This window comes from Schistocerca americana, chromosome 6 (genome assembly GCF_021461395.2).
Source record: "Schistocerca americana isolate TAMUIC-IGC-003095 chromosome 6, iqSchAmer2.1, whole genome shotgun sequence".
NCBI lineage: Eukaryota > Metazoa > Arthropoda > Insecta > Orthoptera > Acrididae > Schistocerca > Schistocerca americana.
In genome coordinates this window covers 525,408,274-525,434,929 of record NC_060124.1, presented here as the reverse complement: position 1 = coordinate 525,434,929, position 26,656 = coordinate 525,408,274, and the positions used below count along the sequence as shown (strand labels likewise).

Genomic DNA, 26,656 nt, shown 5'->3' with positions numbered 1-26,656 from the left:
TGACAAAATACTTTACCACACACAGAGTTTGCCTGTGTTGCGACATTTTTTGGTCTTCTGTGGATAGCTATAATCAAATTTGGTTTTGATGGTCTGAAATAACTCTTTAAATGCATTAATTACAGCCATTTCTTGTAATCCCACCTGTGAGTCTACTGCAGTTAGCGCTGTTTGAAAAGAGTTTAATGTTTCCTTGTTAATGATCCTTCTTGTGAATACATAATTAGAATGCTAGGAAACAGCTGGTTGATTATTAGTTCTCTTTGTATAAAGTCCCATGACTAGTGCTCTGTTGGCAGACGTCATTGGGTCAACTAAAGTCATCTCATAGTCCCATGTATTTAGATTTGGGATAACAGTGTCAAGGCAGGCATCACCTCTGGTTGGTAAATGACATGCTACAAATAGTCCATAAATTGTTAATAGATTCATAAATTTTCCTCCTTAGAACTCTCCTTGCAAAAGCTTACATTGAAATGAACACCCAGTGCTATTTCTGATTTCAAGTGCATAAAATAGCACAGCCAAGATTCTATTTAGATGAGAAAATTTTCAAAGTTGCCATCTGGAGAATGGTATACTAGACAACAATTATTATAATAAGATTTAATAAGTCCGAAGCAGCCAACTCAAAATCTAGGTCCACACAGTAGCTTTTTAAATCAATTTCTTTAACACTAGATTTTCTGTTGGTATATTTAGATACATCACCGAAGGAAGCAGGTGTTCTGCACCATGCACTTATTGAATTTACGCATTCAATTCAGTTATACTACCCTGCTTCTTGTGCTGATAACCAATGTTTACATACACAGTAAAATTGGCTTCACTTCTATAAAAAGTGATAACACATTAAGTTTAGTTCTAAGATACAGGCATTATGGGAGTAACTTTCTGAGCACTATGTGACCCGTTTACACTTAATTCTTCTTTCTGTTTGTCACAGAAAAGATTATTTCACAGGAATATTGGCGACACTATGGAATAAAAAAAACGATACATCATAATATTTTTGGGCCATGTAGCATTATCCATTACATTATATCTAAGATCAGGGTAAACACTTTCAAGATTTTCACCCCTTTTTTTTTTGCTGGAAGCTAAAGACGTTTTCTAGAGTTGTACAAATTATGACTCTGTTCAAGTCTAGCCATGATCTTTTTTCACCGTACAGCATTCCTTATGCAGGTTTTCAACAGGGCTGGAACTATACTATGGCTACTTAAAAGCCGCTTTTCGTCGTCCAAAATATTAAAAATACTTCATATTCCCCGGTTTCGTCCCCCTACATGTGAATGCGAAATAAACCGAGGTAGCAGACTTATGAGCAGTATAGCCTTGTGTTAACCTTTTAACCACATTTATTTTCCATATTTTACGCACATTTCGTTATAACAACTAAGATCCACAGAAAGAAAAGGGAAAAAAAACCTGACACTAATCGGCAGAATATTTCGGCGAATCTGTACGCACATATATCAATTACGTAAATTTCAGTATGGGCCTACTGCGGAAATTTTACACTATTCTGTTTATTGAACATGAAGGACTAAATCAAAAGATGGAAATTACTTCATGCTTAACTAATTCCTTCAGTATTCACGTGTGCAACTCAGTGATCTCCATACTGATGCAACTGCACTGCATGAAAACCGTCCTCGCAGCAAAGTGTTTACTGAAGGGACAGTCACGTGACTTCCGGCAGCCAAACGTCAAAACAGCCAAGTGCGTACTGTCGGGAGACACTCCCGGCTAACAGGTGACCGTAACCGTAGTCTCACTGCTAATAACCAGTTCGCAGCACCTCTTATCTGTGCTGTGATAGCTGTGCGATCTGCCACTGTTGCCGCTACAATACGTCGATCCTGGCGGGCGTCTGTGCTGCGTCTGAGGGCATGTTCACGTGAGAAGTTCACGTGACCTCTGATACCAGTATCGTTACACAACTGGCGCAGCACGTTCAACTTGTGTGGCAATTCTCAGAAAGGACCACCCCGCCTCTCGGAAGGCCACGATTCAGAGTCTCTCAGATGGTTGTAGGAAGCAAAAGTGCATCTCTATGGCTTCACACGTTTGCACCATACTGAGCCTTCTGGCTGTGAGCATTTCCTATTAAAAAGTTGGCACAAATGGCGCTCTGGTAGCTGTGTCATTACGCTATCTGTTCCTCGGATGACGCTGAAACGATTATCAATAAAATCAAACTCATTACTTAGGTACTCCAAAGACTTGCAATAGATGATGAAAAATTTCTTTCAATTTTGCTAGTCAGCTGAGGTGAAGACAATAATTTAATATTTTTGCCAGATTCATATCCAAAGAAGAGAGACACGCTTTCTTTTTGTCACTCCATATTTAAGATTATCCATGATATAATACGCATCAAAAATTGTTGTTCAGTTGCCTGTAAGGCATTTTAGTGTTTTATTAAAAATATTTAAAAAAACGGCTACAAAAGTGAAAAGAAATTTATCAAGTCATTGTCAGTGTTAAGCATCGATAACTTTTGCAAAATCATTGGACAGTCTTCTCCTAAGCTTACAAAATAACTGGAGGTCGCTTTCCAGTTTAAAAATAATATGTAGGATAAAAGAGAGAGCCACGTTGTTTCCACATAGAATTTCAGTACACGAAAATATCAATTCTGTGAATCTACAATTTTTTCATTGGTTTTCTTTTTACAGACGAGTGGGAAAAATGAACATGTTGCTGTTCTTGCTGTGGTCTTCCGTCCAAAGATTGATTTGATGCAGCTCTCCAAGCTACTCTATCCTGTGCAAGCCTCTTCACCTCTGAGTATCTACTGCAACCTACATCCTTCTGAATCTGCTTCGTGTGTTCATCTCTTGGTCTCCCTCTACGAATTTTACCCTCCAAGCTTCATTCCAGTACTAAATTGGTGATCCCTTGATGCCTCATGACGTGTCCTACCAACCGATCCCTTCTTATAGTCAAGTTGTGCCACAGATTACATTTCTCACCAATTCTATTCAGCACCTCCTCATTAAAAAATGGTTCAGATGGCTCTGAGCACCATGGGACTTAACAACTCATGTCATCAGTCCCCTATAACTTAGAACTACTTAAACCTAACTAACCTAAGGACATCACACACATCCATGCCCGAGGCAGGATTCGAACCTGCTACCATAGCGGTCGCGCGGTTCCAGACTGAAGCGCCTAGAACCGCTCTCCCACAGCAGCCGGCACCTCCTCATTAGTTATGTGATCTACCCATCTAATCTTCAGCATTCTTATGTAGCATCACAGTTTGAAAGCTCCTCTTCTTCTCTAAACTGTTTATCGTCCATGTTTCACAATACATGGCTGCACTGCAAACAAATACTTTCAGAAAAAGTTTCCTGACACATCTATACTCGATGTTAGCAAATTTCTCTTCTTCAGAAACGCTTTCCTTGCCATTGCCAGTCTACATTTTATATCCTCTCTACTTCGACCATCTGTAGTTATTTTGCTGTCCAAATAGCAAAACTCATCTACTACTTTAAGTGTCTCATTTCCTAATCTGATTCCCTCAGCATCACCTGATTTAATTCGACTATATTCCATTATGCTCGTTTTGCTTTTGTTGATGCTCAACTTATAGCTCCTTTCAAGACAGTGTCAATTCCGTTCAACTGTTCTTCCAAGTCCTTTGCTGTCTCCGACAGAATTACAATGTCATCGGCAAACCTCAAACTTTCTATTTCTTCTTCCTGGATTTTAATTCCTACTCCAGATTTCTCTTTGGTTTCCTATACTGTTTATGTACAGATTGAATAACACCGGGGATAGACTACAACCCTCTCTCACTCTCTTCTCAACCATTGCTTCTCTTTCATGCACTTCGACTCCTATAACTGCCTTCTGGTTTGTGTAAAAATTATAAATAGCCATTCGTTCCCTGTATTTTACCCCTGCCACCTTCAGAATTCGAAAGAGAGTATTCCAGTCAATATTGTCAAAAGCTTTCTATAAGTCTACAAATGCTAGAAACGTGGGTTTGCCTTTCCTGAATATTTCTTCTAAGTTAAGTCGTAAGGTCAGTATTGCCTCACGTGTTCCAATATTTCTACGGAATCGAAACTGATCTTCCCCGAGGTCGGCTTCTACCAGCATTTCCATTCGCCTGTAAAGAATTCGTGTTAGTATTTTGCAGCTGTGGCTTATTAAACTGATAATTCCTGCTTTCTTTGGAATTGGAATTATTGTATTCTTTTTGAAGTTTGAGGGTATTTTGCCTGTCTCATGAGCATAAACTTTCAAAATTACTTTCTATAAAAAAACTGTAGTATGTCTCATACGATTAAACTGTAGTATGTCTCATACGATTATGCACTGTGTGTCCATGACATTTTCCCTTAATCAAATCTGGTAGCAAATCTCTCATATCTGTACATAAAAAATAGTTAGCTGCAAAATTAGCATGTGTGTTGTTTTGGACGGCTGAGGTGACCGTGCGCTATGTTAACTGTGTGCGCACATTATCTTCTGTAATCCTTGGACAGTCATAGTGCATACTGTAAAATGTCCTCAGCACTCCTGGAATAGTGCGCCATAGTTATAAATACACCTTCAGAACGTTACATAAGAGAGACAAAATTCTAAAATTTCCATTTTTGTATACCTGTTTCGTGCTGTCAGAACTTAATTTGAATGGAAGAACACAAAAGTTATTGTGCCTCAAATGTTTGATAGTTACCCACTGAAAAAAAAATTGTGTCTTGACAACCTTTTTATCTCTGTTCTAGTGCAAAAAATTCTGCATATTCTCTGTGAGCAATGCATTTGAGTCCGTAGATAAGCGTAGATGAAGGAACACACCTACCATATTGGAAGGCCACGTTTTTCAAATTCTACTACAATTGCTTTGCCTTGTAGAAGCGAATGTAGTCTCAGTAAGCATTGACAGGTATTCAATCTATTTTCCGTCAGATGTTTGATAAGGTACTGTTGTGATTAAGTTATGCAGCAGGGAGGGAATGAAGGCATCCTTTTTGAAATTGGGGAAAGCTGCTGGGAAAGTATTCTACAGCCATGTTTAATTTGTGCCGGGTGTTGGAAGTACCCTATTTCTGGAACTCTATAAGGACTTTAAGAGGAAGCGACGTAGAAATAATTGCGGACTGTATCCCGACACTCTCCTGAATTTTTTGGGCAATATTTTGAAAATGTCCGGAATTTTCTTCAAAATAATACGAGAACCCAAAATATAAGAGCCACTGAAAACCATAACATAATAATCCAAAGCATTACAGAACCTCCACCATCCTTCACAGTCAGAAGTGTACAGTCCCTATGTTAAGTGCCCGCATGTGTTCTTCACACTCTCGTAAATACAGCTTGTTGTAGAGTAGTCTAAAAATTGTCATAAAGGGCAGGGTGAGAATGTTTGCTGTACAGTTCATTGCCCAAGAGCACAGAAGTTTTGCTCCTTGCAGCACTCAAACCTCTTCTTTGAATTCATTGCAACGTCTGACACTGGACATCTTTGGTTGTGTGATGGCTCAAATGGCTCTGAGTACTGTGGAACTTAACAGCTGAGGTCATCAGTCACCTAGAACTTAGAACTACTTAAATCTAACTAACCTTAAGGACATCACACACATCCATGCCCGAGTCAGGATTCGAACCTGCGACCGTAGCAGTAGCGCGGTTCCGGACTGAAGCGCCTAGAACCGCTCGGCCACAGAGGCCAGCTGTGTGATGGCGCTAGTTGCTCAGGGTATGTATTGTCTTCTTACCTATGCCATCTGTTGATTTCTGGTTGACGTAACCCTGGCGACCTAGGGTTTATGCTACCCTACACGGCGATTTTTCCTTTCGTTTGTGCCTTGAAAAATGATGGAGTTCCATGTGTCGAAATATCGGCAGTTACAGAGGACGTTACCTGGCTGTTTTCCAGTGAGTTATTTCAACAAACATAAGTCATTCTGTGCCAACAGCCTTGCCGGAATGGTAACAGCGGTTCCCATCAGATAACCGAAGTTCAGCGCTGTCGGGATTGGCTAGCGCTTAGATGGGTCACCTTCCTTTCTCCCGAGCGATCTTTGCGAACGGGGAACACTCAGCCCTTGTGAGGCCACAACTGAGGAGCTACTTGACTGAGAAGTAGCGGTTCCCGTCACGAAAATTGACGACGGCCTGGAGAGCGGTGTGCTGACCACCTGCATCTCCGTAACCACATCAAGTGACGCCTATCGGCTAAGGCACGGCGGTTGGTCGGCACTGTTGTGCCTTTCGAGACCTATATAGACAGAGAGAAGTTAGGTAGAGCTACTCCCTTTACACCCTTCCACACTCTTTCACACCTATAAATTCCTAATCCTCTGCTATGCAAATGTAGTTTCGTGGATTTCTGCTTCGCCCCCCCCCCCCCCCTCCTACTCACCGATCCTGGTTCTCGGCCGTGCCTATATCATCACATTCCCTCAGCACTTCATCTATATTTTCTCCATATCCCCTCCCAACAGAACTTTAATCATCTCCCCTTACTCGACCATTAAATCCGCCCTCATATATATCCAGGTGAGGCAGTACTGACCTTACGACTTATCTCAGAAGAAAGATTAAGGAAAGTCAAACCTACGTTACTAGCATTTGTTGATTTAGAGAAAGCTTTTGACAATATTGACTGGAATACTCTCTTTCAATTTCTAAAGGTGGCAGGGGTAAAATACAGGGAGCGAAAGGCTATTTACAATTTTTACAGAAACCTGATGGCAGTTATAAGAGTCGAGGGGCATGAAAGGGAAGCAGTGGTTGGGTAGGGAGTGAGGCAGGGTTGTAGCCTCTCTCCGATGTTATTCAATCTGTATATTGAGCAAGCAGTAAAGGAAACAAAAGAAAAATTCGGAGTAGGTATTAAAATCCAGGGAGAAGGAATAAAAACTTTGAGGTTCGTCGATGACATTGTAATTCTGTCAGAGACAGCAAAGGACTTGGAAAAGCAGTTGAATGGAATGGACAGTGTCTTGAAAGAAGGGTATAAGATGAACATCAACAAAAGCAAAACGAGGATAATGGAATGTAGTCGAATTAAGTCGGGTGATGCTGAGGGAATTAGATTAGGAAATGAGACACTTAAATTAGTAAATGAGCTATTTGGAGAGCAATATAACTGATGATGGTCGAAGTAGAGAGGATATAAAATGTAGACTGGCAATGACAAGGAAAGCGTTTGAAGAGAAATTTGTTAACGTCGAGTATAGCTTTAAGTGTCAGGAAGTCGTTTCTGAAAGTATTTGCGTGGAGTGTAGCCATGTATGGAAGTGAAACATGGACGATAAATATTTTGGACAAGAAGAGAATAGAAGCTTTCGAAATGTGGTGCTACAGAAGGATGCTGAAGATTAGATGGGTAGATCACATAACTAATGAGGAGGTATTGAATAGAATTGGAGAGAAGAGGAGTTTGTGGCACAACTTGACTAGAAGAAGGGATCGGTTGGTAGGACATGTTCTGAGGCGTCAAGGGATCACAAATTTAGCATTGGAGGGCAGCGTGGAGAGTAAAAATTGGAGACCAAGAGATGAATACATTAAGCAGATTGAGAAGGATGTAGGTTGTAGTAAGTACTGGGACATGAAGAAGCTTGCACAGGATAGAGCAGCAGGGAGAGCTGCATCAAACCAGTCTCAGGACTGAAGACCACAACAACAACATACATCCATCGTAACCGATCTGACAGAGCCTCCTCCTTTTCAGTGCTCCCGTCGTCACCACACCTTCTACCCACATCTTTAGGCTTGGATCGGAATTTCTTACCTCAACGCCCTCCAAAATCTCTCAACCAAACATACATACAAATAAAACCATTGGATACTCCAATCAAAATCCTACAAATCTCATTGTACCTCTACCCCTTCCTGTCTACATGAACTAATCACTTCATTCATCTGTGTAAACGTTTTAATGAACCAATAAATCAGCCTCTTATCTTCTAAATCTCCTTTCTCCCCCCTCCCCAACCCCAATCCTTGGGGCGAGGGGGATGAAATAAAAATAGGAAAGAACGTAAAGAAAAAATCAATGTACCCTATTGCAGTCGGCAATGCTAAATGAGCGGTTTAACAGCTTCGCAGACAGTTATTTCCAAAAATGCTCGTGAGTTCTGTGAGGAATAAAAGATCTGAACGCCAGAGTCCAGGACCCCTCCTCTTGCGGATACGTGCGGTGGCGACCTTGCTATACAGTGAGCAGAGTCAGAGCAGTACCTGCACCAGCTCGGCTGCCTTGTGGATGAGGCTGTCTGGCGAGGAGGGCGCAGTGTCCGAGTAGTCGATGCCCAGCGCCGCCGACAGCCTCCGCAACAGGTCCTGCATCGCCTTGCGGTGCGACTCCTTCATGCTCTCCTCCGAGTGGCACTCCAGTTCCAGCATGCGCACCTGCAACATGGGACGCGCACACAGTGCTCAATTGTGGCGTCACCTACGTATTCCTTTACTACTGGACATGGAGTGTGTGTCTCTTGAACTTGGCTTACGCTGGAGGGAATACACTACTGGCCATTAAAATTGCTACACCACGAAGATGACGTGCTACAGACGCCAAATTTAACCGGCAAGAAGAAGATTCTGTGATATGCAAATGATTAGCTTTTCAGAGCATTCACACACGGTTGGCGCCGGTGGCGACTCCTACAACGTGCTGACATGAGAAAAGTTTCCAACAGATTTCTCATACACAAACAGCAGTTAACCGGCGTTGCCTGGTGAAACGTTTTTGTGATGCCTCGTGTAAGGAGGAGAAATGCGCACCATCACGTTTCCGACTTTGATAAAGGTCGGATTGTGGCCTATCGCGATAGCGGTTTATCGTATCGCGACATTGCTGCTCGCATTGGTCGAGATCCAATGAGTTAGCAGAATATGAAATCGGTGAGATCAGGAGAGTAATACGGAACGCCGTGCTGGATCCCAACGGCCTCGTATCACTAGCAGTCGAGATGACAGGCATCTTATCCGCATGGCTATAACGGATGGTGCAGCCATGTCTCGATCCCTCAGTCAACAGATGGGGCCGTTTGCAAGACAACAACCATTTGCACGAACAGTTCGGCGGCGTTTGCAGCAGCATGGACTATCAGCTCGCAGACCATGACTGCGGTTACCTTTGACACTGCATCACGGACAGGAGCGCCTGCGATGGTGTACTCAACGACGAACCTGGGTGCACGAATCGCAAAACGTTATTTTTTCGAATGAATCCAGGTTCTGTTTAAAGCATCATGATGGTCGCATCCGTGTTTGGCGACATCGCGGTGAACGCACATTGGAAGCGTGTATTCGTCATCTCCATACTGGCGTATCACCCGGCATGATGGTACGGGTTGCCATTGGTTACACGTCTCGGTCACCTCTTGTTCGCATTGACGGCAATTTGAACAGTGGACGCTACATTTCAGATGTGTTACGACCCGTGGCTCTACCCTTTATTCGATCCCTGTGAAACCCTACATTTCAGCAGGATAATGCACGACCGCAAGTTGCGGGTCCCGTACGGGCCTTTCTGGATACAGAAAATGATCGACTGCTGCCCTGGCCAGCACATTCTCCAGATCTCTCACCAATTGAAAACGTCTGGTCAATGGTGGCCGAGCAACTGGCTGGTCACAATAGCCCAGTCACTACTCTTGATGAACTGTGGTATCGTGTTGAACCTGCATGGGTAGCTGTACCTGTGCACGTCATCCAAGCTCTGTTTGACTCAATGCCCAGGCGTATCAAGGCCATTATTACGGCCAGAGGTGGTTGTTCTGGGTACTGATTTCCTAGGGTCTATGCACCCAAATTGCGTGAAAATGTAATCACATGTCAGTTCTAGTATAATATATTTGTGCAATGAATACCCGTTTATCATGTGCATTCCTTCTTGGTGTCGCAATTTTAATGCCCAGTAGTGTACAAGTGAACGAACATCGGGAACGACCATTCGTTCTGGTTACGGTAGGCGAGCGCCAGCGAACTGCAGTCGGTCGTGTTCCGTTAACATTCGGTCGTGCTCCTCTGGTTGTCGGTCTTTCGGCGAACCACCATAGGAAGTTGGCGTCCTCTCCACTTCGACGCTAGCAGTACAGAAAGCTTAAGTCTGCTACCTCGTCTACTTCTGTTGTTGACATGAGCTGCGTGAGTGATGGAGTGGTGCAAGATTTTAGGTATAAGTACCTCTGGGATCCAAAAGATACACAGGACAAATGCTGAAGGAAAAAGAATATGGCTAACAGAAAACTGTCGGAAGCGTTCAAAGGCCAGACTGGCGACGTGAGAAAGACGATAATAATAGATGCTTGTATCATGCGGGAACAGAGTAAATAACCACCAGCTTTGTATTTCTTTTTATTGAAAAGGGAAAGCAGATTAGATTTCCTTTAAAGTAATCAAGTGCGAATCTGCAGGGTGAATCAAAAAGAATCATCCGATTTAAAAAAAAAATCATAACTATTATGTTCTTTGAGATGTGCGCGTGAACAACGTATTGTTGGCAAGAACAAACTCTTGAGTTTTACATGATTCCCGCTAGGTAGCAGCAGTGTGTGCCGACTTCAGTTCTGGTAAAAAAGTGATGGCGGGACAACAGAAACCGTTTTGTGTTCTACGTTTTGTGCAGTGCGGGTCAGTAATAATTGCTCAGCGTGACTTTCGTACTAAGTATGATGTGAATCCTCCTACAACACAGAGCATTAAACGATGCATGAACGATTCCGGGAAACAGGTTGTTTGTGTAAAGGCAAATCGCCGGGCCGACCCCGAGTTATATACAACATGAGGGGGACTCTCCAAAATTTACTGTGTTTTGTGGAGTTTCATGTGAAAAGGTGTACGGTCCATTTTTCTTTGCGGAGAACACTGTTACAGGAAGCGTATTTCTCGATATGCTTGAGAAATTTCATTTCCCACAGTTGGAGACTAATTCGAACGATTTCATTTACCAACAGCTGGGGCACAGCCACACTGGCGTCTGGAAGTGTGGGAATTTTTAAATAAATGGATTACTGAACGATGGATCGGTCGCACTGGACCAAATATTTCAGCCTTATATTACTGGCCTCCAAGGTCAGCGGACCTGACTGTATGTGATAATTTTTTGTGGTGGTTTATAGAACACTCTGTTTATGTGCCTCCGTTACCAACAACAATGAATTAACGGAGAGATCGCATAACAGTAGCTGTGGAAGCTGTAACTCAAGACATGCTCTCTGCAGTGTGGAAGCAATTTGAATACCGCATTGACATATGCCATGCATCTCAAAGGGGCATGTTGAACACCTATGAAAAGGTATGAAAAAACTTTTTTAATTTCCCATTCATCAAAAAACAAAATTCGTTGTATATGTTTATCATTTTCAAAAGTATAGACGTGTCAAATCGGATGATTCTTTCTGATACACACTGTATATCTATTACGAAAGACTTGATCGTTCTCCCTGGTAGCTGTAATTACACGGCTGATGTATGATTGCTAGGTAAGAGACCTTTTTTATGATAAATTAGAAAAATAGTTTACTCAGAACCACGCTCTCTGCCCTTTTATAGACTATGACGAAGATTATGTTAAGTCGTGGGTGTACTTCACATTTCATTAAGAATAAAAATGACATTGCCATATGTATCCGTACTTTTGACAGAGTCCTTAAAGTGTTTCAGACATCAGAAAGGGTCTCAGACATAGCACCTATTGAAACGCAAAACAATTACTAACGTAAATGTTTCCAGCTGATAATTACCAGAGTGTAAATGCTAATCTTTTCTCAGGTTGCGTTGCTCGTCAGTAATTAGTGTTCTTATTCTAAATTTCTTTCTCAGTTCTAATGAAAAACCAACGACAAGCGTCAGTCGATATATGTTCAAAGTTTTGGAATAATGTTGAGAAAAGATAGAGCTGCAATTCAATGCATTTCACAGTATCGTCGGTCATATCTACAGAATTTTGTTTCTACCTATTTTCTCTATTTAGAATACATCATTCCAAAAGCAAATTTAACAGTACTTCGTGAGTGTGATAACTAGAATAGAAATATTCTTTGTCAGAATCTAACTGATGCCTTCCGTTAGTTACATTAATATTCGTGAACTTATAATTACCTTCAGTCAGACCATCTAACACGAAAGAACATTGTGTTTGCAGTATTTTTTAAAACACAGAGCCAGAATGCGCAGGTCAAATAATTCGAATACGTTTTCCATCTACATCTCTTAAGCAATTGGAAAAATCCAAATAATGTAGCAGACATCGACTGTTTGGGTCTAGTGCAGCAGGGGATACAACCCGTCGGCTTTGAACAATGACGTCATTCCTTAGTCATAGATCTTAATGTCTTCACTTCGAGGCATAGATAATAAAGCAGTTCTGTGTTCTAATAAGCTTTTGCTGTTATGTTTCAATTTCGTTTTTTTTACTGATTGCTTAATAAAGTAGGATCAGTTTAGTCTATCTCGTGAGATTTTTTTTTTAAAAAGCCAAAAAACACTTATCAGCTACTGAAGGCAGCTACAACACTAGAAGAATCGCTTCTCGGCTTTTGACAAGATATTGCTTAATAAAGTAGGATCAGTTTATTCTATCTCGTGAGATTTTTTTTTTAAAGCCAAAAAAACACTATTGCTTCATAAAGTAGGATCAGTTTATTCTATCTCGTGAAATTTTTTTTTAAAAAGCCAAAAAAAAAACACTATTGCTTAATAAAGTAGGATCAGTTTATTCTATCTCGTGAGATTTTTTTTTTAAAGCCAAAAAACACTTATTAGGTACTGAAGGGAGCTGCTTAATAAAGTAGAATCAGTTTATTCTATCTCCTGAGATTTTTTTTTAAGTCAAAAAACACTTATTACGTACTGAAGGGAGCTAGAACATTAAGAACAATCGCTTCTCGGCTTTTGACAAGATATTGCTTAATAAAGTAGGATCAGTTTATTCTATCTCGTGAGATTTTTTTTTTAAAAAAGTCAAAAAACACTTATGCTTTTGACAAGATCAATGTTTATCTCTCTCGCATTCCTTTGTTTCTCAACATTCTCCTCAGCTCTTTCATCTCTGTAATACATGCTCTCTGGCGACTTGTGACGTCATTGTTCAAAGCCGACGGGTTGTATCCCCTGCTGCACTAGTCCCGACTGTTTTTCTGAAATCATCGATATCTACAAATTTCTGATCATCTTTCTATTAACTAAAGTTATCGGTCTTTTAATTTTTGCATCTCCAATCTTCGCAGTTGGAGCGCCCATACGAAATTAAAACGTTAGGGTACCCAGTAGACACAGGTCTTAAAATATATTTTTTCAGTTTATTGTCTGTATATGGTTATATGGTGTGGTTTACCAGAGTGATATTTTGCACCGTGTTCTGTCCGTCCGTTTTTGAAGTCCGCGAGAGTCGACAAATAATCTTGTCAATCTGTTGTTCTTGGTTGCTAGTTCCGGCGGCGGTTGCTTCCTTCAAATCGAAGCGCTTGCAGAGCGCGCTTGAAACGGTGGCGTGAGCAAAGCCCAGTGTCAGTATGACGTCAGAGCTGGAATGTCTCAGAATTTAGGCACACACGGCCTCGTCGCAATCAGATGCAATGTTACAGCACTACCTGAGCTTCGTGCACTCAGTTGACATCCGAACAGTCAGTACAAGTTGTGACAGACCAGTCACGCAACATGCCGAAATATTCCATTCGCCGACGAAGTAGCCATCTCTTATTTAGTAACTTACGAGAATAAATGTAGTCAGTTGATAACTGAATGGGCCATCCTGCAGCACAATAAAATATTCGAGGCTATCCTGCAGTCCAGGCAGCATAAGAAGTTTTAAAACGTTTACTTTATTTGTCCCCTCACCAGTTTACGTACATGGTTTTTCCCAGTTCTGATTTACAGCTCTGCTCTTTTCAGAATATAAGATAAAATGAAAGATCGTATAGCATTGTTGGCCGGGAGGTCCCATTCGGGGTCCGTAGCTCGTGACCTCGCGGTCGCGTTCTCGCTTCCCGAGCTACGGGGTCTCGGGTTCGATTCCCGGCGGCGTCAGGGATTTTCACCTGCCTCGAGATGACTGGGTGTTTGTGTTGTCCCCATCATTTCATTATCATTCATGAAAGTGACGAGATTGGACTGAGTTGGGAATTTGTACGGGCGCTGATAGCCGTGCATTTGAGAGCCCCACAAACCAAATCATCATCATCATTATCCCATTCGAGTTCGGCCGACAAGAGCAAGTCTTATTTCAGTCGGAGCCGCATTGGATGACTTGCCGTGCCGATGATGATGATGGAATTATGAGGAGGCTGGAATGATGACGAGGACAATACAATACCTAGTCCACAAGCGGAGAAAATCTCCAACCCGGCCAGGAATCGAACCCGGGTCCGCTGCACGGGCGGAAAGCTCGTTACCACCCAGCTAAGTAGGCAGAAAGAAGTTAATATGATCTCTGCTGAAACGTGGCGTAAGGAGACTTGTACACCACTAGCACTAGCGCCTTATAGCAAGATGTGTTTGAACTAGGACTGTTGATGATTTGAAAAACGTGGGAATCCGTTATATCGATTTTTAAAAATGTATCATAACGGCCCTCGATACATCGAGAGAAAGATCGATATAAAAACAACAATAGTATCTACGTCCAGGCCTACTAAAATATCGGCTGCAAATTTTAACTATATTCCGACTTTAGATCTGTATATTTAAGTATTGAGTTATTATTAGATATTCTGAACATCAACTGCCTGCTTATCCACCTTAGAGCAAGATTTGAAAGCAAAATGTCGCATGGTCACACTTGGCGATATCCACTTTTCTAACAATGGTAGCTGCATGTAAGTGGCACAATGAAAGGTGTCCGATGGATCCGTCGTTCAGTATTGTCACATATCGGATTTAACTGGAACACTTCATGCCGCTTTCGCTGTTTTCTTTTTTTCCGTTTTTGCAAACGCCAGCGACCTAGCAGTTGTACGTCAAAATTGTGAGGTGAAGCTACACGTGTGGTTTCTGTTGTTAACGCCCAGCACCTCTTACGCCAGCACATCCCCTCTTAAATCTCCGCCCACTGCAAAAACCCAGTCTTTCATTTTGATTATGGTCATCGTTTTCAGCAACTGTTTTTGAAGAATGCCGATGCGAAGGAAAAGCACAATACTTGGGTTAAATATTGTTGTTTAACCCAATTTGCGTGTTGTTTCTTCAAATCGAAAATCTTATTATTCCATTCACACCTCCAATCTCCAGTGCAAACGGACTACTTCTTCGTGTCACCTGTACTTGCTTCACACCGTCAAACAGAAAGATTGGATGTCATGAGAGACCAAAAAGTAGTAAGACTCCTTCACGCAGTGAAAGTAATGTCCCGCAACAGCTTCAAAAGGACAATTTCATATATTTACCGAAAATTTCAAAATGGTTCGAATGGCTCTAAGCACTATGGGACTAAACTTCTGAGGTCATCAGTCCCCTAACTAACCTAAGGACATCACACACAACCATGCCCGAGGCAGGATTCGAACCTGTGACCGTAGCAGCTGCGCACGGTTCCGGGCTCAAGCGCCTAGAAACGCTCGGCCACAGCGGCCAGCCCGAAAACTGCAAAAAAATATAATATAATGTAAAAATAACGGCACTCGATACTGCCGATTGGACATCTACACTAATGGTCATTAAAATTGATACACCATGAAGATGAAGTGCTACAGACGCGAAATTTAACCGACAGCAAGAAGATGCTGTGATATGCAAATGATTAGCTTTTCAGAGCATTCACACAAGGTTGGCGCCGGTGGCGACTCCTACAACGTGCTGACATGAGAAAAGTTTCCAACAGATTTCTCATACACAAACAGCAGTTGACCGGCGTTGCCTGGTGTAACGTTGTTGCGATGCCTCGTGTAAAGGAGGATAAATGTGTACCATCACGTTTCCGACTTTGATAAAGGTCGGATTGTAGCCTATCGCGATTGCGGTTTATCGTATCGCGACATTGCTGCTCGCGTTGGTCGAGATCCAATGACTGTTAGCAGAATATAGGTTCAGGAGGGTAATACGGTACGCCGCGCTGGATCCCAACGGCCTCGTATCACGAGCAGTCGAGATGACAGGCATCTTATCCGCATGGCTGTAACGGATCGTGCAGCCACGTCTCGATCCCTGAGTCAGCAGATGGGGACGTTTGCAAGACAACAACCATCTGCACGAACATTTCGACGACGTTTGCAGCAGCATGGACTATCAGCTCGGAGACCACGGCTGCGGTTACCCTTGACGCTGCATCACAGACAGGAGCGCCAGCGATGGTGTACTCAACGACGAACCTGGGTGCACGAATGGCAAAACGTTATTTTTTCGGATGAATCCAGGTTCTGTTTACAGCATCATGATGGTCGCATCCGTGTTTGGCGACATCGCGGTGAACGCACATTGGAAGCGTGTATTCGTCATCGCTATACTGGCGTATCATCTGGCGTGATGGTATGGAGTGACATTGCTTACACGTCTCGCTCACCTCTTGTTCGCACTGACGGCACTTTGAACAGTGGACGTTACATTTTAGATGTGTTTCGACCCGTGGCTCTACCCTTCATTCGATCCCTGCGAAACCCTACATTTCAGCAGGATAATGCACGACCGCATGTTGCAGGTCCCGTACGGGCCTTTCTGGATACAGCAAATGTTCGACTGCTGCTCTGGCCAGCACATTCTCCAGATCTCTCACCAATTGAAAACGTCTGGTCAATGGAGGCCGAGCAACTGGCTCGTCACAATACGCCAGTCACTACTCTTGATGAACTGTGGTATCGTGCGTGGGCAGCTGTACCTGTACACGTCATCCAAGCTCTGTTTGACTCAATGCCCAGGCGTTTCAAGGCCATTATTACGGCCAAAGGTGGTTGTTCTGGGTACTGATTCCTCAGGATCTATGCACCCAAACTGCGTGTAAATGTAATCACATGTCAGTTCTAGTATAATATATTTGTCCAATGAATACTGGAAGATGAAGAAGCTTGCACAGGATACATTAGCATGGAGAGCTGCATCAAACCAGTCTCAGGACTGAAGACCATAACAACAACAACAATGAATACCCGTTTATCATCTGCATTTCCTCATGGTGTAGCAATTTTAATGGCCGGTATCGTATATATTGTGTGAACAAGTCCCGTCAGTATGTATCGATACTTATTGGCGAAAATGTCGATATATCGTAATTTTAGTGATAGCTCTAGTTTGAATGTGTAATGTGTGTATCTGCCAGGCGGCCTCATCTGAGATGTGGAGGAGGCCTTGACTGCGACTATCGAGCTTGCAGGGTGCAGTCGTCTGCAAGATGTGGACCACGTCAGCACCAACAACGGCTGTCGCTTGGGATCTGAAGCGATCCTCAGTTCATACAGGCGCCTGGCGGAGGTGACAAAGGCTGCTGGCCTCGCGCGCAGGACGCGAGCAGAGCTTGCAATTCGTGGCATCGTTCCCAGAACTGAAAAGGGTCCATTGGTCTGGAGACGAGAGGAGGGTCTCAAACGAAGACTCCGTCGATTCTGTGATAGCCTTGGCTGCAGATTCGTGAACCTGCGCTACAGCTCAAATAATTATAGGACTCTTGTAGATAGATCATGGGTGCACTACACTAAGAAAGCAGCTAATCGGGTAGCAGAGTACTTGTGGTGTGCACATGGGGTCTTTTTAAGGTTGGCAGTAGTTTGAAGTCCTCTGATGAACGCTTGCCAAAAAGTGCACAGAGAGCGAAATTATACTACTTACAAAGTAGGCACAATATTGTTCCTGGAACAACCCTAAATAGGAAAACTGAAATATTTAGTGCGTCATGGAACGTATAGCGAAAAGACAGATAGACGCCATAGGTGGGGGAAGGTCATTGCAGTCGACAAAAATATTGTGTCTATCGATGTCTAAGCTAAATCTGACTACGAAGTTATTTGGACGCTTGGAACAGCTCTAGGTGAACTCAAGTTAATTATCGGATGTTTTTACCAGCCACTTGATTCTGCCACAACAGTTCCAGAATCATTCAAAGAAAATCTACACTCAGTAGCTCAGAAATATACAGATTATGCAATATAGTTGGGGCGACTTTAAACTACCGAGTATACACGGTGGTCTATTGATAGTGACCGGGCCAAATATCTCACGAAATAAGCATCAAACGAAAAAACTACAAAGAACGAAACTCGTCTAGCTTGAAGGGGGAAACCAGATGGTGCTATGGTTGGCCCGCAAGATGGCGCTGCCATAGGTCAAACAGATATCAACTGCGTTTTTAAAAATAGGAACCCCCATTTTCTATTACATATATACGTGTAGTACGTAAAGAAATATGAATGTTTTAGTTGGAACACTTTTTACCCTTTGTGATAGATGGTGCTGTAATAGTTTCAAACGTATAAGTATGTGGTATCTCGCAACATTCCGCCAGTGTGGGCGGTATTTGCTTCGTGATACATTACCCGTGTTAAAATGGAACGTTTACTAATTGCGGAAGAGGCCGATATCGTGTTGACGTATGACTATTGTGATCAAAATGCCCAGCGGGCGTGTGCTATGTATGCTGCTCGGTATCCTGGACGACATCATCCAAGTGTCCGGACCGTTCGCCGGGTAGTTACGTTATTTAAGGAACAGGAAGTGTTCAGCCACATGTGAAACGTCAACCACGACCTGCAACAAATTATGATGCCCAAATTGTGCGAGAATCGTGAATCTCAAAAACGTCGGTGTTGAGAATGCTACATCAACATCGATTGCACTCGTACTATATTTCTATGCACCAGGAATTGCATGGCGACGACATTGAACGACGTGTACAGTTCTGCCACTGGGCACAAGAGAAATTACGGGACGATGACAGATTTTTTTCACGCGTTCTATTTAGCGACGAAGCGTCATTCACCAACAGCGGTAACGTAAACCGGCATAATATGCACTATTGGGCAACGGAAAATCCACGATGGCTGCGACAAGTGGAACATAAGCGACCTTGGCGGGTTAATGTATGGTGCGACATTATGGGAGGAAGGATATAGGCCCCCATTTTATCGATGGAAATCTAAATGATGCAATGTATGCTGATTTCTTCCGTGATGTTCTACAGATGTTACTGCAAGATGTTTCACTGCAAGACCGAATGGCGATGTACTTCCAACATGATGGATGTCCGGTACATAGCTCGCGTGCGGTTGAAGCGGTACTGAATAGCATATTTCATGACAGGTGGATTGGTTGTCGAAGCACCATACCATGGCCCGCACGTTCACCGGATCTGAGGTCCCCGGATTTCTGTCTGTGGGGAAATTTGAAGGATATTTGCTATCATGATCCACCGACAACGCCTGATAACATCCGTCAGCGCATTGGTTCAAATGGTTCAAATGGCTCTGAGCACTATGGGACTTAACATCTGAGGTCATCAGTCCCCTAGAATTTAGAACTACTTAAACCTAACTAACCTAAGGACATCACACACATCCATGCCCGAGGCAGGATTCGAACCTGCCACCGTTACGGTCGCGCGGTTCCAGACTGACGCGCCTAGAAGCGCTCGGCCACACCGGCCGGCTCAGCGCATTGTCAATGCATGTGCAAACATTACGGAAAGCGAACTACTCGCTGTTGAGAGGAATGTCGTTACACGTATTGCCAAATGCACTGAAGTTGACGGACTTCATTTTGAGCATTTATTGCATTGACGTGATATTTACAGGTAAGCACGCTGTAACAGCATGCGTCCTCAGAAATGATAAGCTCACAAAGGTACATGTATCACATTGGAACAACCGGTATAAAATGTTCAAACGTACCTACGTTCTGTATTTTAATTTATAAACCTACCTGTTACCAACTCTTCGTCTAAAATTGTGAGCCATATGTTTGTGACTATTACAGCGCCATCTAAAACAAAGCGAAAAAAGTGGTCCAACTAAAACATTCATATTTCTTTACCTACTACACGAATATGTCATAAAAATGGGGGTTCCTATTTTAAAAAACGCAGTTGATATCCGTTTGACGTATGGCAGCGCCATCTAGCGGGCCAACCATAGCGCCATCTGGTTTCCGCCTTCAAGCTAGACAAGTTTCGTTCTTTGTAGTTTTTTCGTTTGGCTCTTATTTCGTGCGAGTCACGATAAATGGACCACCCTGTAGACTGGAAAGTCTACGGATTGATTGCAGGCGGTAATACTTTTGAACACGGTTTCCGAAACTGTCTTAAGCAGCTAATTCGACGGCCCATACGCTATGAAAATATTTTAGACCTCGTAGCTAGAGACAGGTCTGTCATTGTCGACTGTGACAGTATACAGACAGGGATTAGAGATCGTGCTGTCATCGTAGTTACAATGGTTAATAAATGCATGAAGAAGGCTAGGAGAGTAGTTTTCGCTAGAAAGAGCAGATAAGCAGTTGTAAGCATTCCATTTAGACAATGAAGAACATCATGTGGTTCCAATATAAGGAGGAGGAGGAGAGTAGTGTTTAACGTCCCGTCGACAACGAGGTCATTAGAGACGGAGCACAAGCTCGGATTAGGGAAGGATGGGGAAGGAAATCGGCCGTGCCCTTTCGAAGGAACCATCCCGGCGTTTGCCTGAAGTGATCTAGGGAAATCACAGAAAACCTAAATCAGGATGGCCGGACGCGGGATTGAACCGTCGTCCTCCCGAATGCGAGTCCAGTGTGCTAACCACTGCGCCACCTCGCTCGGTGGGTCCAGTATAATCGGCGTAGAGAAGTTACGGACAAAATTTTGTCAGACTGTAAATCGCGTCCTGTAGAAGTATGTGCCGAGTAAGTAGATTATCAACACGGTAGTCTAGGGGTAGCGTCTTTTCCTAATAATCAAAACTTCAGTCCAGAGTTCGAACCTCGCCATGCTAAAATTTTGAAAAAAAAAAAAACAGCAATGGCAGTCGATGGCTTCTGGCATAAGAAGTCACTCATCTTCTGCCAACGGCCTTGTCAAAGAGGGCGGAGGAGCGGACAGAGATTCAGGTCACCCTTTAGCTGTGAGAGTGGGAAACTGCCCATAAAATGCGGAAGAATCATCAACGGCGTGAGATGCAAAAGGCAATGGAAATCAATGCATTAAAGACACATAATGTGTATCCTCAGGAAATGTGGCCTGTAATTGAAAAAATGTCATGATGATTTATTCATTGGCAAAAATATTCCGGACCAGTCGCCCATTCGGATCTCCAGGAGTGGACTGCTAAGTGGGAGGTGATAATGAGAAAAAGATTAAATAACCAACGAAAGGGCAGCGTTCTACGAGTCGGGGCGTGGAACGTCAGAAGTTAGAACGTGGTAGAGAAGCTAGAAAATCTGAACAGGGAAATACAGAGGCTCAATCTACATATAGTGGGGGTCAGCGAAGTGAAATGGAAAAAAGAAAAGGATTCCTGGTGAGACAAGTATAGGGTAATATCAACAGCAGCAGAAAATGGTATAACAGGTGTAGGATTCGTTATGAGTAGGATCTCCAGGAGTGGACTGCTAAGTGGGAGGTGATAATGAGAAAAAGATTAAATAACCAACGAAAGGGCAGCGTTCTACGAGTCGGGGCGTGGAACGTCAGAAGTTAGAACGTGGTAGAGAAGCTAGAAAATCTGAACAGGGAAATACAGAGGCTCAATTTACATATAGTGGGGGTCAGCGAAGTGAAATGGAAAAAAGAAAAGGATTCCTGGTGAGACAAGTATAGGGTAATATCAACAGCAGCAGAAAATGGTATAACAGGTGTAGGATTCGTTATGAGTAGGAAGGTAGGCCACAGAGTGTGTCACTGTGAACAGTTCAGTGATAGCGTTGTTCTTATCAGAATCGATAGCAAACCAAGACCGACAACAATAGTTCAGGTATACATGCCGACATCGCAAGCAGAGAATGAAGAGACAGAGGAAGCAAATGAGAATACTGAACAGGTAATTCAGTACGTAAATGGAGATGAAAATCCAATAGTCATGGAAGATTGGAATGCGGTTGTAGGGGAAGGAGTAGAAGGAAGGGTTACGGGTGAATATGGGCTTGGTAGTAGGAACGAGATAGTAGAAGGACTAATTGAGTTCTGCACTAAATATCAGTTAGTGTTACCGAATACTATGTTCAAGAATCACAAGAGGAGGAGTCACACTTTGAGAAACCCGGAAGATACGGGAAGATTTCAGTTGGATTACATTATGCTCAGACAGAGCTTCCAGAATCAGATACTGGACTGTAAGGCGTACACAGCGGCAGATACAGACTAAGATCACAGTTTTAGAGATGGGTAGTTCGCGAACGAACGAGTGCAAAGGAACGGTTCACCAAGAAGAACGAAAGAACCGAGGAACGAATTCCAAGGAACGATCGGTCCATAGTTCACTTCGGTCGCGGCGATCTACTTATAGTTCCCGGGAAGGAGGAACGATCGACTCATAGTTCACTTCGGTCGCGGCGGTCTACTTATAGTTCCCGGGAACGAAGAACGATCGGTTCATTGTTCACTTCGGTCGCGGCGGTCACTTCGGCAGTTCTCGTTCCAGCCTCGGCTGCGTGCTCGCCTCAGTCTCGGTCTCCCTCGGCCGCACTCGTCGCTCTTCGCATGACCACATGTTGCAGTTCCACTGCCGACTGCTCCTAGTTAGTTCAGTATCCAGTTGTTCGTTTCGTTCACTGCGCTCGCCCATTTTATATGTGTTCCAAACTGTGCTTGCACTTGGTTGTGGCTATTCAGCGTCCACGACCGGTAATCAAAAAGTATTTTATAGTTACGTAAATTACATTGTATGTAATAGGTACGTCTTTTCAGGTAACAAAAGGGCATATCAGCTCACTTCATTATATCGATGAACAGCAGAAGACATACTTATAACAAGGCAAGTTTTTTTGTTATTCGTATATTTTTTGGTTTCATCGACTTGATTTAGAAACTAACTTACAATAATTTGCTTCATTTTTAGTGTAAGAAAATTCATATAAACCGATTTTCGTGTATCTTTCATATACAAAACATTACATTTTGGAAGGCTCTAATTATTTTTAAGTTTGTTTGTTTCCAATTTGCATTACCTGCTAGTTTGGTTTATTTGAAAAAAAAAAGTGGGTAGTGGGTCATTTTGGCTCAGTAGAAAATGCGGTGCCTCTCCATTTGAAAAGACATAGATTGCCATAAAATCGTATTTACTCATTATCTCAAAAACATTTGTTCAGAAGGAGCTTTCAAACCAAAAACTTTATTACTGCGAACTTAATTATTATTATTATAGCTGCATTGGCTTCAATAATGCAACATAAAAATCTAATTTTTGCTAAGCGTGTGACGCAAGTATGAGAAAACCACATTCCGTTTTATGCTTCCATAAAGTCTCTACTTCGCCTACGAACTCAGAGACAACGTGAAGTATAAATAGGGTGTAAACGATTATTGTTTTCAACGTAGAATAGCTATGTAGTGGAAATCGAAACGAAGAATTTTATACAAGACACTTGTGGTCATTTGAGTTGGGAAACAGCCACAAACAGGTTTACAAGACTACATGAGCTATATATAGCCCATGCGAGATTTTCATGTTCTCTTCTCCAGCTCTCTACACATCGTCATCAATTGTTTCGCAGTTGTTGCTTGCATTAGATTTTTATTTCTTCACTGCCTAATTATTACATGTTTGTCTGTTTGTTGAATCTGCTCGTAACGGGCAACACATCGTCCGTAATTGGCGAGCAGTCTGTACTCGGGGCCGGTTTTCCGTGCGCCACCCTATATTATTTCCCTGCGGTCTGCCACACAAGGCTACAGTTGGCTAAACGAGAGGTTCTGCAGGATCACAGAAATTACTTCTAAAAGTGTGTAAGAATTCTGTAACGAATAAAAACTCTATACTCCAGGGGGGCAGGCAAGTGCCCCCTCTTGGTGTCCTCCATGCTTCAGTCACCTACACTACTAGTTTTCAGTTTTTCATAAGAACCATATACCAAGCACAAATGAACGGTGAACGACTAAAAATGAACGGTTCCCAAAAAAGGACAATCAGCAGTGCACTAGGTCCCAAGGATGAACGAGTTTGCCCATCTCTACACAGTTTATTAATGATGACGAGTTGGCTACAGTTTAAGGGACTAGTCAGGAAGAATCAGTGCGCAAGGAAGTGGATGCGGGAGTTCTAAGGAATGAAGACACGTGCTTGAAATTCTCTGAGGCAGAGATATTGGACAGAAAAACATAGGTAACTGCGAAGATACCGTGGATAACAGGAGAAATACGAGGGCAGTTCAATAAGTAATGCAACACATTTTTTTTCTGAAACAGGGGTTGTTTTATTCAGCATTGAAATACACCAGGTTTTTCCCCAATCTTTTAGCTACACAACACTATTTTTCAACGTAATCTCCATTCAATGCTACGGCCTTACGCCACCTTGAAATGAGGGCCTGTATGCCGGCACGGTACCATTCCACTGGTCGATGTCGTAGCCAACGTCATACTGCATCAATAACTTCATCATCCGCGTAGTGCCTCCCACGGATTGCGTCCTTCATTGGGCCAAACATACGGAAATCCGACGGTGCGAGATCGGGGCTGTAGGGTGCATGAGGAAGAACAGTCCACTGAAGTTTTGTGAGCTCCACTCGGGTGCGAAGACTTGTGTGAGGTCTTGCGTTGTCATGAAGAAGGAGAAGTTCGTTCAGATTTTTGTGCCTACGAACACGCTGAAGTCGTTTCTTCAATTTCTGAAGAGTAGCACAATGCACTTCAGAGTTGATCGTTTGACCATGGGGAAGGACATCGAACAGAATAACCCCTTCAGCGTCCCAGAAGACTGTAACCATTACTTTACCGGCTGAGGGTATGGCTTTAAACTTTTTCTTGGTAGGGGAGTGGGTGTGGCGCCACTCCATTGATTGCCGTTTTGTTTCAGGTTCGAAGTGATGAACCCATGTTTCATCGCCTGTAACAATCTTTGACAAGAAATTGTCACCCTCAGCCACATGACGAGCAAGCAATTCCGCACAGATGGTTCTCCTTTGCTCTTTATGGTGTTCAGTTAGACAACGAGGGACCCAGCGGGAACAAACCCTTGAATATCCCAACTGGTGAACAATTGTGACAGCACTACCAACAGAGATGTCAAGTTGAGCACTGAGTTGTTTAATGGTGATCCGTCGATCATCTTGAACGAGTGTGTTCGCACGCTCCGCCATTGCAGGAGTCACAGCTGTGCACGGCCGGCCCGCACGCGGGAGATCAGACAGTCTTGCTTGACCTTGCGGCGATGATGACACACGCTTTGCCCAACGACTCACCGTGCTTTTGTCCACTGCCAGATCACCGTAGACATTCTGCAAGCGCCTATGAATATCTGAGATGCCCTGGTTTTCCGCCAAAAGTAACTCGATCACTGCCCGTTGTTTGCAACGCACATCCGTTACAGACGCCATTTTAACAGCTCCGTACAGCGCTGCCACCTGTCGGAAGTCAATGAAACTATACGAGATGAAGCGGGAATGTTTGAAAATATTCCACAAGAAATTTCCGGTTTTTTCAACCAAAATTGGCCGAGAAAAAAAAGTGTTGCATTACTTATTGAACTGCCCTCGTACTTCAGTTGATCGGCGCAAGAAGTAGAAAAATGTTCGTCAAAATTCAGGAATACGTAAATAGAAAACACTCAGGAACGAAATAAATAGGAAGTGCAGGGAAGCTATGGCAGAATGGCTGCATGAAAAATGTGAAGAAATAGGAAAAGAATGATTGTCAGAAGGGCAGATTCAGTATATAGAAAAATCAAAAAAAACTTTGGTGAAATAAAAAGCAAGGGCGGTAACATTACGAGTGAAATGGGAATTCCACTTAAATGCAGAAGAGAGAGCTAATAGGCGGAAAGAGAGTGTTGAAGGCTTCTAGGAGGGGGAAGGCTTGCCTGATGGCGTGACAGAAGAAGAAACAGGAGTCGACAGGGAAGAGATAGGGGATCCAGTATCGGAATCACACACGTTGGTGTGTAAAATGGCGACATGCCAGCCGACGTTGGGTAAAACATCATCCACACAATTCCGAAGATAGCAAGAGCGACAAGTGCGAGAATTATCGCACAATCGGTTTAATAGCTCATCGCATCCATGTTGCTGACAAGAATAATATACAGAAGAATGGAAAAGAAAATTAAGGATCTATTAGATGACACTTAGTTTGGCTTTAGGAAAGATAAAGGCACCAGGCCGGCCGCTGTGGCCGAGCGGTTCTAGGCGCTTCAGTCCGGAACCGCGCTGCTGCTACGGTCGCAGGTTCGAATCCTGCCTTGGGCATGGATTTGTGTGATGTCCTTAGGTTAAGTTAGGTTTACGTAGTTTTAAGTCTAGGGGAGTGATGACCTCAGATGTTAAGTCCCATAGTACTTAGAGCCATTTGAACCATTAAAGGCACCAGAGAGGCAGTTCTGACTTCGCGGGTTGATAATGGAACCAAGAGTCAATAAAAATCAAAACACGATGATTGGATTTGTCGACCTGCAAAAAGCGTTCGACAACGTAAAACGGATTTTGGAAGTCATTAGTTCTAATGTAGTTGACAAATATTTTCAAAATGCAGATTTTTTGTTGTCATATTTGAGTAGGCTGCCGAGTGGGGGGAGGGTGCAGTCAGGGTGGAGGGTGCTTCACGCAAAATTTGCTGAACCACATGAGGGCGGGGGGG

The 26,656-nt window shown here is 43.1% G+C and overlaps 1 protein-coding gene across 1 annotated transcript in view; it reads right to left on the bottom strand.

Annotated features, from left to right (window-relative positions):
* The window catches only part of LOC124619654 (coiled-coil domain-containing protein 170), a 451,315-nt gene that overhangs the window by 198,795 nt on the left and 225,864 nt on the right, over positions 1-26,656 (bottom strand). The window contains exon 5 of the mRNA XM_047146186.1: positions 8,218-8,388. Coding sequence (XP_047002142.1) covers positions 8,218-8,388 — 171 coding nt within the window. The remainder of the gene's footprint in view (positions 1-8,217; positions 8,389-26,656) is intronic.